The following is a 12500-nucleotide window of genomic DNA, read 5'->3' on the forward strand; positions in this document are numbered from 1 at the left end:
CCTGGTGAGACCATCCTGACCTGAGACCATCCTGACCTGGTGAGACCCTCCTGACCTGGTGAGACCATCCTGACCTGGTGAGACCCTCCTGACCTGGTGAGACCATCCTGACCTGAGACCATCCTGACCTGGTGAGACCATCCTGACCTGGTGAGACCATCCTGACCTGGTGAGACCATCCTGACCTGAGACCCTCCTGACCTGGTGAGACCATCCTGACCTGGTGAGACCCTCCTGACCTGGTGAGACCATCCTGACCTGGTGAGACCCTCCTGACCTGAGACCATCCTGACCTGGTGAGACCATCCTGACCTGGTGAGACCCTCCTGACCTGAGACCATCCTGACCTGAGACCATCCTGACCTGGTGAGACCATCCTGACCTGAGACCATCCTGACCTGGTGAGACCATCCTGACCTGGTGAGACCATCCTGACCTGGTGAGACCATCCTGACCTGGTGAGACCATCCTGACCTGAGACCATCCTGACCTGGTGAGACCATCCTGACCTGGTGAGACCATCCTGACCTGGTGAGACCATCCTGACCTGGTGAGACCATCCTGACCTGAGACCATCCTGACCTGGTGAGACCATCCTGACCTGGTGAGACCATCCTGACCTGGTGAGACCCTCCTGACCTGGTGAGACCATCCTGACCTGGTGAGACCCTCCTGACCTGGTGAGACCATCCTGACCTGGTGAGACCATCCTGACCTGGTGAGACCCTCCTGACCTGGTGAGACCATCCTGACCTGGTGAGACCATCCTGACCTGGTGAGACCATCCTGACCTGGTGAGACCATCCTGACCTCCTGACCTGGTGAGACCATCCTGACCTGGTGAGACCATCCTGACCTGGTGAGACCATCCTGACCTGGTGAGACCCTCCTGACCTGGTGAGACCATCCTGACCTGGTGAGACCATCCTGACCTGGTGAGACCATCCTGACCTGGTGAGACCATCCTGACCTGCTGAGACCATCCTGACCTGGTGAGACCATCCTAACCTGAGACCATCCTGACCTGGTGAGACCATCCTGACCTGGTGAGACCATCCTGACCTGGTGAGACCAGCGTGCGGGTGTGATCTATCAAACATCCGGATGCCGCCAATCCCCTTGTGCCGATGATCGGGCGTTGATAAATGTGACGGATGAAAACAATCATCATTTAAATATCCCGCCCCTACATATCCTGGCCACGCCCCGGTAGTTAACGCCCCTACATATCCTGGCCACGCCCCGGTAGTTAACGGCCAAAACGAGAGGTTTCTCAGGGGCGAATTCACTAAAGCAAATTGCGCCCGCTAATTGCACCATAATATTGCGCGTCAGTTGCGCCCGCTATGTGCTCCGTTTTAAAAACCTATTCACTAAAGATATTGCGCTAATAATATCCCAGCGCAAACACGCCCATTCGGTGTTTGCGGCTGAGTGCAATTTGCTGCTGATATAGGAAATGACTATAAATACTGCGCATACAGCGCATACAACTCGTATGCATATCATTGGACGATGGCAGACAGAAAAAGAAAGATACGATTTTCAGACAGCGAACTTGAAGGCCTCACGGACGAGGTTCAAAAACATGTCAGCTTTCCGCAAAAAATATCACGACTGCAGCAAAAAATCATATTTGGGGTTTAATTTCCCAATCAGTCAGTGCCATTTGTGTGTAAACGCGGAAGACTGCAAACGGAGGTGGAATGATTTGAAAAGACGAACAAAGGAAAAATTGTCATTTTATGTTATGCAAGTTGCAGCACGATGATCTGGCATAGCCTACTTTTGGGGGAGTGTAGGCCTATAACATTGCCCCACCGGTACGATCTAGGCATCTAAACGGCTTTTCAGGATTCCAAATGTGCACTCAATCACACCGCGCGTCCTGATGTGAGCCCAGTGCCGCCTCTCCAACGTTGGAAGGATTACGCACGGGAGTCATCATCCATGGCTGAAGATGATACCTGCCGTCACCTATGATACAAAAGCAAAATATTTTCAAGACCATTCAAATAAAAAAATATTGTGTAGGCTATGTTTTTATTTATTTATACCTATATCGGCCCCCAGCCGTTCAATGAACAGCTATAGGGAATGCGCAGTTTCGCGTATAGACTATTATACGCACAGTTTCGTGCTATGTAGGCTATTATAAGTATTATTCATTGGGGGAGCTTGGACTCGCTGGGGACAGGTGGAGAGACGCATAGTCAACTGAGCCTCCCCAGACGCGACTTCATCCTCCAGTTGGCTGAAGAGCTGCGCGCTCTGGTGTCCAAACAGCTACCGCGGTGGTTCTAGTGTTAAATCAAAAAGTGACCTTCTTCTAAATATTCTTCTCACGAACAACATGCCTGGCATTGCGATGCCGAATTCGCCTCGCAACAATCACTGCTGCCATGATCAGTGGAAAGGCTGGCCGCGACACACCCCTTGCGCTTAAATACCACCACGTTTCTGAAAACGGTATATATTTCACTTTAACTGCGTGAGGCAATTTGCGCCGATCTTTGTGAATTGGGCGGGTTTTGCAATAATGTTCATTTGCATAGAAAGGGGAACATTCTCCGCCCATATTACCTAATTTAAATATGAGCTAATAACACCGGCGCAGAGCAACGCAATGACGAACGCAACGCAGTTAACACCGTATTTCACCCTTTGCGAGGGCTTTGTGAATAGCAAACATAATTTTTGACCTATTTGCACAGGCTTTGCGTCAGGAAAAGCTGCGCAATCCTTTAGTGAATTCGCCCCTCAGACTCTCATCCAATAAGAACTCTTCACTCTCCATGATTCTGGGAAACCATCTTGCAATCTACAAGTTCACTTTAAGGGTTCGTTCACACAATCAGACAGCGTGTGAGCTGAGCAGCTTCCGTGTTTAATTGTGTAGACTATCCAAGGATTTATAATAATAATAACAACAATAATAATTATAATAATAATAATAATAATGATGAATACAATAATAATAATAATAATGAATATAATAATAATAATAATAATAATAATAATAATGATGATGAATACAATAATAATAATAATAATAATAATAATAATGAATATAACTATAATAATAATAATAATAATAATAATAATAATAATAATAATAATAATAATAATAAGAAGTAACAAAATCTCAAACTAGAGCTTACACCTGTGTGTTAAATCTCCTATTTCCAGCAGGTCTATAGAACGGTGCGTGTCAGGTTATCAGCCTACCTCGCTCGCCCACTCCTGGGCTGAATGACTCATGAGCTCTTATTTAAATCAGTGACTGAAGCTACTCATTGCTTTTCATTTGTTCATTTTGATTGCTAGTAATTAAGTCACCAGTACACTGATTGATTGGTGAAACATTAATTTCTCTTTCATTTGAAGACTTGTAAGGCTGCTTATACTGTAGTCTAAAGAGTTTCCTGCCCTATGCTTAGTAAATGAGGGCCATTCTGTTTCTCTCTACGTATCAGTCTGGGCAACCTCCATAGAGAGCTGCTTGGGCCTGAACACAATCTGGTCTGGCCAATCAGCGTCCTGTGAGGAGGAAGTCCTGGTAGCAGTGCTTGATCATGTGACAGGACGCTCAGCCTGTGAGGAGGAAGTCCTGGGAGCAGTGCTTGATCATGTGACAGGACGCTCAGCCTGTGAGGAGGAAGTCCTGGGAGCAGTGCTTGATCATGTGACAGGACGCTCAGCCTGTGAGGAGGAAGTCCTGGCCCAGTGCTTGATCATGTGACAGGACGCTCAGCCTGTGAGGAGGAAGTCCTGGGAGCAGTGCTTGATCATGTGACAGGACGCTCAGCCTGTGAGGAGGAAGTCCTGGCGGCAGTGCTTGATCATGTGACAGGACGCTCAGCCTGTGAGGAGGAAGTCCTGGGAGCAGTGCTTGATCATGTGACAGGACGCTCAGCCTGTGAGGGGGAAGTCCTGGTAGCAGTGCTTGATCATGTGACAGGACGCTCAGCCTGTGAGGAGGAAGTCCTGGCCCAGTGCTTGATCATGTGACAGGACGCTCAGCCTGTGAGGAGGAAGTCCTGGTAGCAGTGCTTGATCATGTGACAGGACGCTCAGCCTGTGAGGAGGAAGTCCTGGCCCAGTGCTTGATCATGTGACAGGACGCTCAGCCTGTGAGGAGGAAGTCCTGGGAGCAGTGCTTGATCATGTGACAGGACGCTCAGCCTGTGAGGAGGAAGTCCTGGCCCAGTGCTTGATCATGTGACACGACGCTCAGCCTGTGAGGAGGAAGTCCTGGCCCAGTGCTTGATCATGTGACAGGACGCTCAGCCTGTGAGGAGGAAGTCCTGGTAGCAGTGCTTGATCATGTGACAGGACGCTCAGCCTGTGAGGAGGAAGTGCTTGATCATGTGACAGGACGCTCAGCCTGTGAGGAGGAAGTCCTGGCCCAGTGCTTGATCATGTGACACGACGCTCAGCCTGTGAGGAGGAAGTCCTGGCCCAGTGCTTGATCATGTGACAGGACGCTCAGCCTGTGAGGAGGAAGTCCTGGTAGCAGTGCTTGATCATGTGACAGGACGCTCAGCCTGTGAGGAGGAAGTCCTGGCCCAGTGCTTGATCATGTGACAGGACGCTCAGCCTGTGAGGAGGAAGTCCTGGTAGCAGTGCTTGATCATGTGACAGGACGCTCAGCCTGTGAGGAGGAAGTGCTTGATCATGTGACAGGACGCTCAGCCTGTGAGGAGGAAGTCCTGGCAGCAGTGCTTGATCATGTGACACGACGCTCAGCCTGTGAGGAGGAAGTCCTGGGAGCAGTGCTTGATCATGTGACAGGACGCTCAGCCTGTGAGGAGGAAGTCCTGGCAGCAGTGCTTGATCATGTGACAGGACGCTCAGCCTGTGAGGAGGAAGTCCTGGCCCAGTGCTTGATCATGTGACAGGACGCTCAGCCTGTGAGGAGGAAGTCCTGGCAGCAGTGCTTTATCATGTGACAGGACGCTCAGCCTGTGAGGAGGAAGTCCTGGCCCAGTGCTTTATCATGTGACAGGACGCTCAGCCTGTGATAGACGATGATGACACAGCTGTCATGTGATGCGGTTGGCATGGCTACTCATCAAGAGAGATCACATTTCATTCAGCTGGTGACGCGCCGGCATCACCTCCTTCAATCTGTCTACTAAGTTCAGAAGACAGAGATGAAGTCCGTGTGTGTGTGTGTGTGTGAGTGTGTGTGTGTGTGTGTGTGTGTGTGTGTGTGAGTGTGTGTGAGTGTGTGTGTGTGAGTGTGTGTGAGTGTGTGTGAGTGTGTGTGTGCGTGAGTGTGTGTGAGTGTGTGAGTGTGTGTGAGAGTACATACATGCCATCCTGGCGCGTGAGGGTGTACCCATAGTGGGGGTATCTGACGAAGGACACGTTGACCCCGACCAGGGGGGTCCCGTCTGAGGTCACGACCTGACCCCGGACCAGAGACGCCAGGCTGGGGAGGAGAGGAGGAGGGGGAGGAGGGGAGGAGGGGGAGGAGGGGAGGAGAGGAGAGGAGGAGGGGAGCAGAGGGAGGAGGGGAGGAGGGGAGGAGAGGAGGAGGGGGAAGGGGAGGAGGGGAGGAGAGGAGGAGGGGAGGAGGGGAGGAGAGGAGGAGGGGGAAGGGGAGGAGGGGAGGAGAGGGAGGAGGGGAGGAGAGGAGGAGGGGGAAGGGGAGGAGGGGAGGAGAGGAGGAGGGGAGGGGGGGGAGGAGGGGGAGGAGGGGGAGCAGGGGAGCAGAGGGGAGGAGGGGAGGAGGGGGAGGAGGGGAGGGAGGGGGAGGAGGGGAGCAGAGGGGAGCAGGGGAGCAGAGGGGAGGAGGGGAGCAGAGGGGAGGAGGGGAGGAGGGGGAGGAGGGGAGGGAGGGGGAGGAGGGGAGCAGAGGGGAGCAGGGGAGCAGAGGGGAGGAGGGGAGGAGGGGGAGGAGGGGAGGAGGGGGAAGGGGAGGAGGGTAGCAGAGGGGAGGAGGGGAGGAGGGGGAGGAGGGGAGGGAGGGGGAGGAGGGGAGCAGAGGGGAGCAGGGGAGCAGAGGGGAGGAGGGGAGGAGGGGAGGGAGGGGGAGGAGGGGAGGAGGGGGAAGGGGAGGAGGGTAGCAGAGGGGAGGAGGGGAGGAGGGGGAGGAGGGGAGGGAGGGGGAGGAGGGGGAGCAGAGGGGAGCAGGGGAGCAGAGGGGAGGAGGGGAGGAGGGGGAGGAGGGGAGGGAGGGGGAGGAGGGGAGCAGGGGAGCAGAGGGGAGGAGGGGAGGAGGGGGAGGAGGGGAGGGAGGGGGAGGAGGGTAGCAGAGGGGAGGAGGGGAGGAGGGGGAGGAGGGGAGGAGGGGGAAGGGGAGGAGGGTAGCAGAGGGGAGGAGGGGAGGAGGGGGAGGAGGGGAGGGAGGGGGAGCAGAGGGGAGCAGGGGAGCAGAGGGGAGGAGGGGAGGAGGGGGAGGAGGGGAGGGAGGGGGAGGAGGGGAGCAGAGGGGAGCAGGGGAGCAGAGGGGAGGAGGGGAGGAGGGGGAGGAGGGGAGGGAGGGGGAGGAGGGGAGCAGAGGGGAGCAGGGGAGCAGAGGGGAGGAGGGGAGGAGGGGAGGGAGGGGGAGGAGGGGGAGGAGGGGAGGAGGGGGAAGGGGAGGAGGGTAGCAGAGGGGAGGAGGGGAGGAGGGGGAGGAGGGGAGGAGGGGGAAGGGGAGGAGGGTAGCAGAGGGGAGGAGGGGAGGAGGAGGAAGGGGAGTGCCAGGTGTACTTTTCTGTTAGAGGACATTTTCACGAATACATTTTTTCCCTCAGGAGGCGACTGTAGTAATCATCTCAGTCCTGTTACCTGGCGTTGAAGGGGTTGTCCCCGGGGATGATGTGAGTGGCGTCCCTCCCCACCAATGACCTGACCCGCTCATAGAACGACCTGACTTTCTGGCCTCCTGATTGGCTCTGCTGGAGGATCAGCAGCGGGTCCCGCGCCCCTCGGCACAGCGGGCTGGTCAGACACGCGCTCTGGGCGCAGCAGTCTGGGTCCATGCAGTCGGTCAGGCCGTCTGGGGCGGGACACACACACACACACACACACGGTGAGCACACACACTCACACACACGGTGAGCACACACACTCACACACATGGTGAGCACACACACTCACACACATGCACATCACACACACACGGTGAGCACACACACTCACACACGGACACACTCACACACACGGTGAGCACACACACTCACACACATGCACATCACACACACGGTGAGCACACACACTCACACACATGCACATCACACACACGGTGAGCACACACACTCACACACATGCACATCACACACACGGTGAGCACACACACTCACACACATGCACATCACACACACGGTGAGCACACACACTCACACACATGCACATCACACACACGGTGAGCACACACACTCACACACATGCACATCACACACACGGTGAGCACACACACTCACACACGGACACACTCACACACACGGTGAGCACACACACTCACACACGGACACACTCACACACACTGTGAGCACACACTCACACAATTACAACAGTGTAATACACACACACGTAAACACATACACACGTAAACACACACACACACACACACCTCCTTCATTGTCCTTGTTGTCGGAGCAGGAGATCTCCATGGCGACGCTGCAGCCAGGTCCTCTCCAGCCCGTGTGACAGTCGCAGTGCCAGGTGTTCTGTCCCAGAATGCACTGCCCGTTCCCGTTACACAGACCTGGACAACCATCTGAGGGAGGGGGGAGAGAGAGAGGGAGGGAGAGGGGAGGGAGGGAGAGAGAGAGGGAGCAGGGGAAAGAGAGAGAGAGGAGAGAGGGAGAGAGAGGGAGGGAGAGAGAGAGAGAGGGAGGGAGAGATAGGGAGGGAGGGAGGGAGAGCGAGAGGAGAGATAGGGAGGGAGGGAGGGAGAGACAGGAGAGAGGGAGAGAGAGGGAGGGAGAGAGAGGGAGGGAGAGAGGAGAGAGAGGGAGGGAGAGAGGAGAGAGAGGGAGGGAGGGAGAGGGAGGGAGGGAGGGAGGGAGAGAGGAGAGAGAGGGAGGGAGGAAGAGAGGGAGAGAGAGAGAGAGGGGAAGGGAGGGAGGGAGAAGGGGAAAGAGAGAGGAGGGAGGGAAAGAGAGAGGAGGGAGAGAGAGAAAGATAGGGAGGGAGAGCGAGAGGAGAGAGGGAGAGAGAGGGAGGGAGAGAGAGGGAGGGAGAGAGGAGAGAGAGGGAGGGAGAGAGGGAGAGAGAGGGAGGGAGAGAGAGGGAGGGAGAGAGGAGAGAGAGGGAGGGAGAGAGGGAGGGAAAGAGGAGAGAGGGAGGGAGGGAGAGGGAGGGAGGGAGAGAGGAGAGAGAGGGAGGGAGGGAGAGAGAGGGAGGGAGAGAGGAGAGAGAGGGAGGGAGAGAGGGAGGGAGAGAGGAGAGAGAGGGAGGGAGAGAGGGAGGGAGAGAGGAGAGAGAGGGAAGGAGGGAGAGGGAGGGAGGGAGAGAGGAGAGATAGGGAGGGAGAGAGATAGGGAGGGAGGGAGGGAGAGCGAGAGGAGAGAGAGGGAGGGAGGGAGAGGGAGATGGCGTGGTAGGGAGAGAAGGCAGGAAAGGGAGGGGGGAATGGAGGTGGGATGGAGGGAGTTGACAGAAAAAAGGGAGAAGAGAGGAGAAGAGAGGAGAAGAGAGATATGTTAATTGGAAGAAGCAGATCTCTGTGGTTCCCACACACACAAAGGACTTGTGAACGTATTGATCTCCTAGTGCGCCTGCTGGTTAACTGCTACCGGCTGCAGCTTCACACTGGAGGACCAGCCCACTGGGGCCTGGGACCTGCTCTCCTCAATACCCCCTCAATACCCCCTCAATACCCCCTCAATACCCCCTCACACACACTGGGACCTGCTCTCCTCAATACCCCCTCACACACACTGGGCCCTGGGACCTGCTCTCCTCAATACCCCCTCAATACCCCCTCAATACCCCCTCAATACCCCCTCACACACACTGGGACCTGGGACCTGCTCTCCTCAATACCCCCTCAATACCCCCTCACACACACTGAGCCCTGGGACCTGCTCTCCTCAATACCCCCTCAATACCCCCTCACACACACTGAGCCCTGGGACCTGCTCTCCTCAATACCCCCTCAATACCCCCTCAATACCCCCTCAATACCCCCTCACACACACTGGGACCTGCTCTCCTCAATACCCCCTCAATACCCCCTCAATACCCCCTCACACACACTGGGACCTGGGACCTGCTCTCCTCAATACCCCCTCAATACCCCCTCAATACCCCCTCACACACACTGGGACCTGCTCTCCTCAATACCCCCTCACACACACTGCTCTCCTCAATACCCCCTCACACACACTGGGACCTGCTCTCCTCAATACCCCCTCACACACACTGCTCTCCTCAATACCCCCTCACACACACTGGGACCTGCTCTCCTCAATACCCCCTCACACACACTGCTCTCCTCAATACCCCCTCACACACACTGGGACCTGCTCTCCTCAATACCCCCTCAATACCCCCTCAATACCCCCTCACACACACTGCTCTCCTCAATACCCCCTCACACACACTGGGACCTGCTCTCCTCAATACCCCCTCACACACACTGGGACCTGCTCTCCTCAATACCCCCTCACACACACTGCTCTCCTCAATACCCCCTCACACACACTGCTCTCCTCAATACCCCCTCACACACACTGGGACCTGCTCTCCTCAATACCCCCTCACACACACTGCTCTCCTCAATACCCCCTCACACACACTGCTCTCCTCAATACCCCCTCACACACACTGCTCTCCTCAATACCCCCTCACACACACTGCTCTCCTCAATACCCCCTCACACACACTGCTCTCCTCAATACCCCCTCACACACACTGAGACCTGCTCTCCTCAATACCCCCTCACACACACTGGGACCTGCTCTCCTCAATACCCCCTCACACACACTGGGACCTGCTCTCCTCAATACCCCCTCACACACACTGCTCTCCTCAATACCCCCTCACACACACTGCTCTCCTCAATACCCCCTCACACACACTGGGACCTGCTCTCCTCAATACCCCCTCACACACACTGCTCTCCTCAATACCCCCTCACACACACTGGGACCTGCTCTCCTCAATACCCCCTCACACACACTGGGACCTGCTCTCCTCAATACCCCCTCACACACACTGCTCTCCTCAATACCCCCTCACACACACTGGGACCTGCTCTCCTCAATACCCCCTCACACACACTGGGACCTGCTCTCCTCAATACCCCCTCACACACACTGAGACCTGCTCTCCTCAATACCCCCTCACACACACTGCTCTCCTCAATACCCCCTCACACACACTGAGACCTGCTCTCCTCAATACCCCCTCACACACACTGCTCTCCTCAATACCCCCTCACACACACTGGGACCTGCTCTCCTCAATACCCCCTCACACACACTGCTCTCCTCAATACCCCCTCACACACACTGCTCTCCTCAATACCCCCTCACACACACTGAGACCTGCTCTCCTCAATACCCCCTCACACACACTGGGCACTGCTCTCCTCAATACCCCCTCACACACACTGGGCACTGCTCTCCTCAATACCCCCTCACACACACTGGGACCTGCTCTCCTCAATACCCCCTCACACACACTGGGACCTGCTCTCCTCAATACCCCCTCACACACACTGGGACCTGCTCTCCTCAATACCCCCTCACACACACTGGGACCTGGGCACTGCTCTCCTCAATATCCCCTCACACACACTGGGACCTGGGCAGCTTAAATGACCTTCTGGTGATGACAGCGGCGACGTTCCTCATGAGTGTTTGCTACGTTCGCAATACCACATGTGGACAAGTAGCGACGATTGTCTGCTCAGTTCGCAAATTCAATTTGCACGTGAAAGCGACGTTCGTCAGGTTTGTCTTCTCAGTTAGTAAATCCACACGGGCCATAATTACTCCTCCTTACGTGAGCTAACGTGAGCTATGCGAATGCCGCGACCAATGCACACATTACTGACTTACTTCAGGGGGGTATTCCACAAAGCTGGCTAACTAAGTAAGCTGGCTAACCCTAACCCTTCAGGTGGGTATTCCACAAAGCTGGCTAACCCTAACCCTTCAGGGGGGTATTCCACACAGCTGGATAACTAAGTAAGCTGGCTAACCCTAACCCTTCAGGGGGGTATTCCACAAAGCTGAATAACTACGTAAGCTGGCTAACCCTAACCCTTCAGGGGGGTATTCCACAAAGCGGGATAACTAAGTAAGCTGGCTAACCCTAACCCTTCAGGTGGGTATTCCACACAGCTGGATAACTAAGTAAGCTGGCTAACCCTAACCCTTCAGGTGGGTATTCCACACAGCTGGATAACCCTAACCCTTCAGGGGGGTATTCCACACAGCTGGATAACCCTAACCCTTCAGGTGGGTGTTCCACACAGCTGGCTAACCCTAACCCTTCAGGGGGGTATTCCACACAGCTGGATAACTGAGTAAGCTGGCTAACCCTAACCCTTCAGGGGGGTATTCCACACAGCTGGCTAACCCTAACCCTTCAGGTGGGTATTCCACACAGCTGGCTAACCCTAACCCTTCAGGGGGGTATTCCACACAGCTGGCTAACCCTAACCCTTCAGGTGGGTATTCCACAAAGCTGGATAACTGAGTAAGCTGGCTAACCCTAACCCTTCAGGGGGGTATTCCACACAGCTGGCTAACCCTAACCCTTCAGGGGGGTATTCCACACAGCTGGCTAACCCTAACCCTTCAGGGGGGTATTCCACACAGCTGGCTAACCCTAACCCTTCAGGTGGGTATTCCACAAAGCTGGCTAACCCTAACCCTTCAGGTGGGTGTTCCACACAGCTGGCTAACTGAGTAAGCTGGCTAACCCTAACCCTTCAGGGGGGTATTCCACACAGTTGGCTAACCCTAACCCTTCAGGGGGGTATTCCACACAGCTGGATAACTGAGTAAGCTGGCTAACCCTAACCCTTCAGGGGGGTATTCCACAAAGCTGGATAACTAAGTAAGCTGGCTAACCCTAACCCTTCAGGGGGGTATTCCACAAAGCGGGATAACTAAGTAAGCTGGCTAACCCTAACCCTTCAGGTGGGTATTCCACACAGCTGGATAACTAAGTAAGCTGGCTAACCCTAACCCTTCAGGGGGGTATTCCACACAGCTGGATAACTGAGTAAGCTGGCTAACCCTAACCCTTCAGGGGGGTATTCCACAAAGCTGGATAACTAAGTAAGCTGGCTAACCCTAACCCTTCAGGGGGGTATTCCACACAGCTGGCTAACCCTAACCCTTCAGGGGGGTATTCCACACAGCTGGCTAACCCTAACCCTTCAGGTGGGTATTCCACACAGCTGGCTAACCCTAACCCTTCAGGTGGGTATTCCACAAAGCTGGATAACTAAGTAAGCTGGCTAACCCTAACCCTTCAGGGGGGTATTCCACACAGCTGGATAACTGAGTAAGCTGGCTAACCCTAACCCTTCAGGTGGGTATTCC

The 12500-nt window shown here is 55.1% G+C and overlaps 1 protein-coding gene across 1 annotated transcript in view; it reads right to left on the reverse strand.

The window, feature by feature from the left end:
- The window catches only part of LOC311329100 (teneurin-2-like), a gene marked incomplete at both ends in the record, with an annotated part of 117124 nt that overhangs the window by 46776 nt on the left and 57848 nt on the right, over nt 1–12500 (reverse strand). Inside the window, 3 exons of the mRNA XM_084462984.1 lie at nt 5318–5437; nt 6781–6991; nt 7565–7711. Coding sequence (XP_084319110.1) covers nt 5318–5437; nt 6781–6991; nt 7565–7711 — 478 coding nt within the window. The remainder of the gene's footprint in view (nt 1–5317; nt 5438–6780; nt 6992–7564; nt 7712–12500) is intronic.

The sequence above is a fragment of the Borostomias antarcticus genome, assembly GCF_949987555.1.
Source record: "Borostomias antarcticus genome assembly, contig: scaffold_240, whole genome shotgun sequence".
NCBI classification, from domain to species: Eukaryota; Metazoa; Chordata; class Actinopteri; order Stomiiformes; family Stomiidae; genus Borostomias; species Borostomias antarcticus.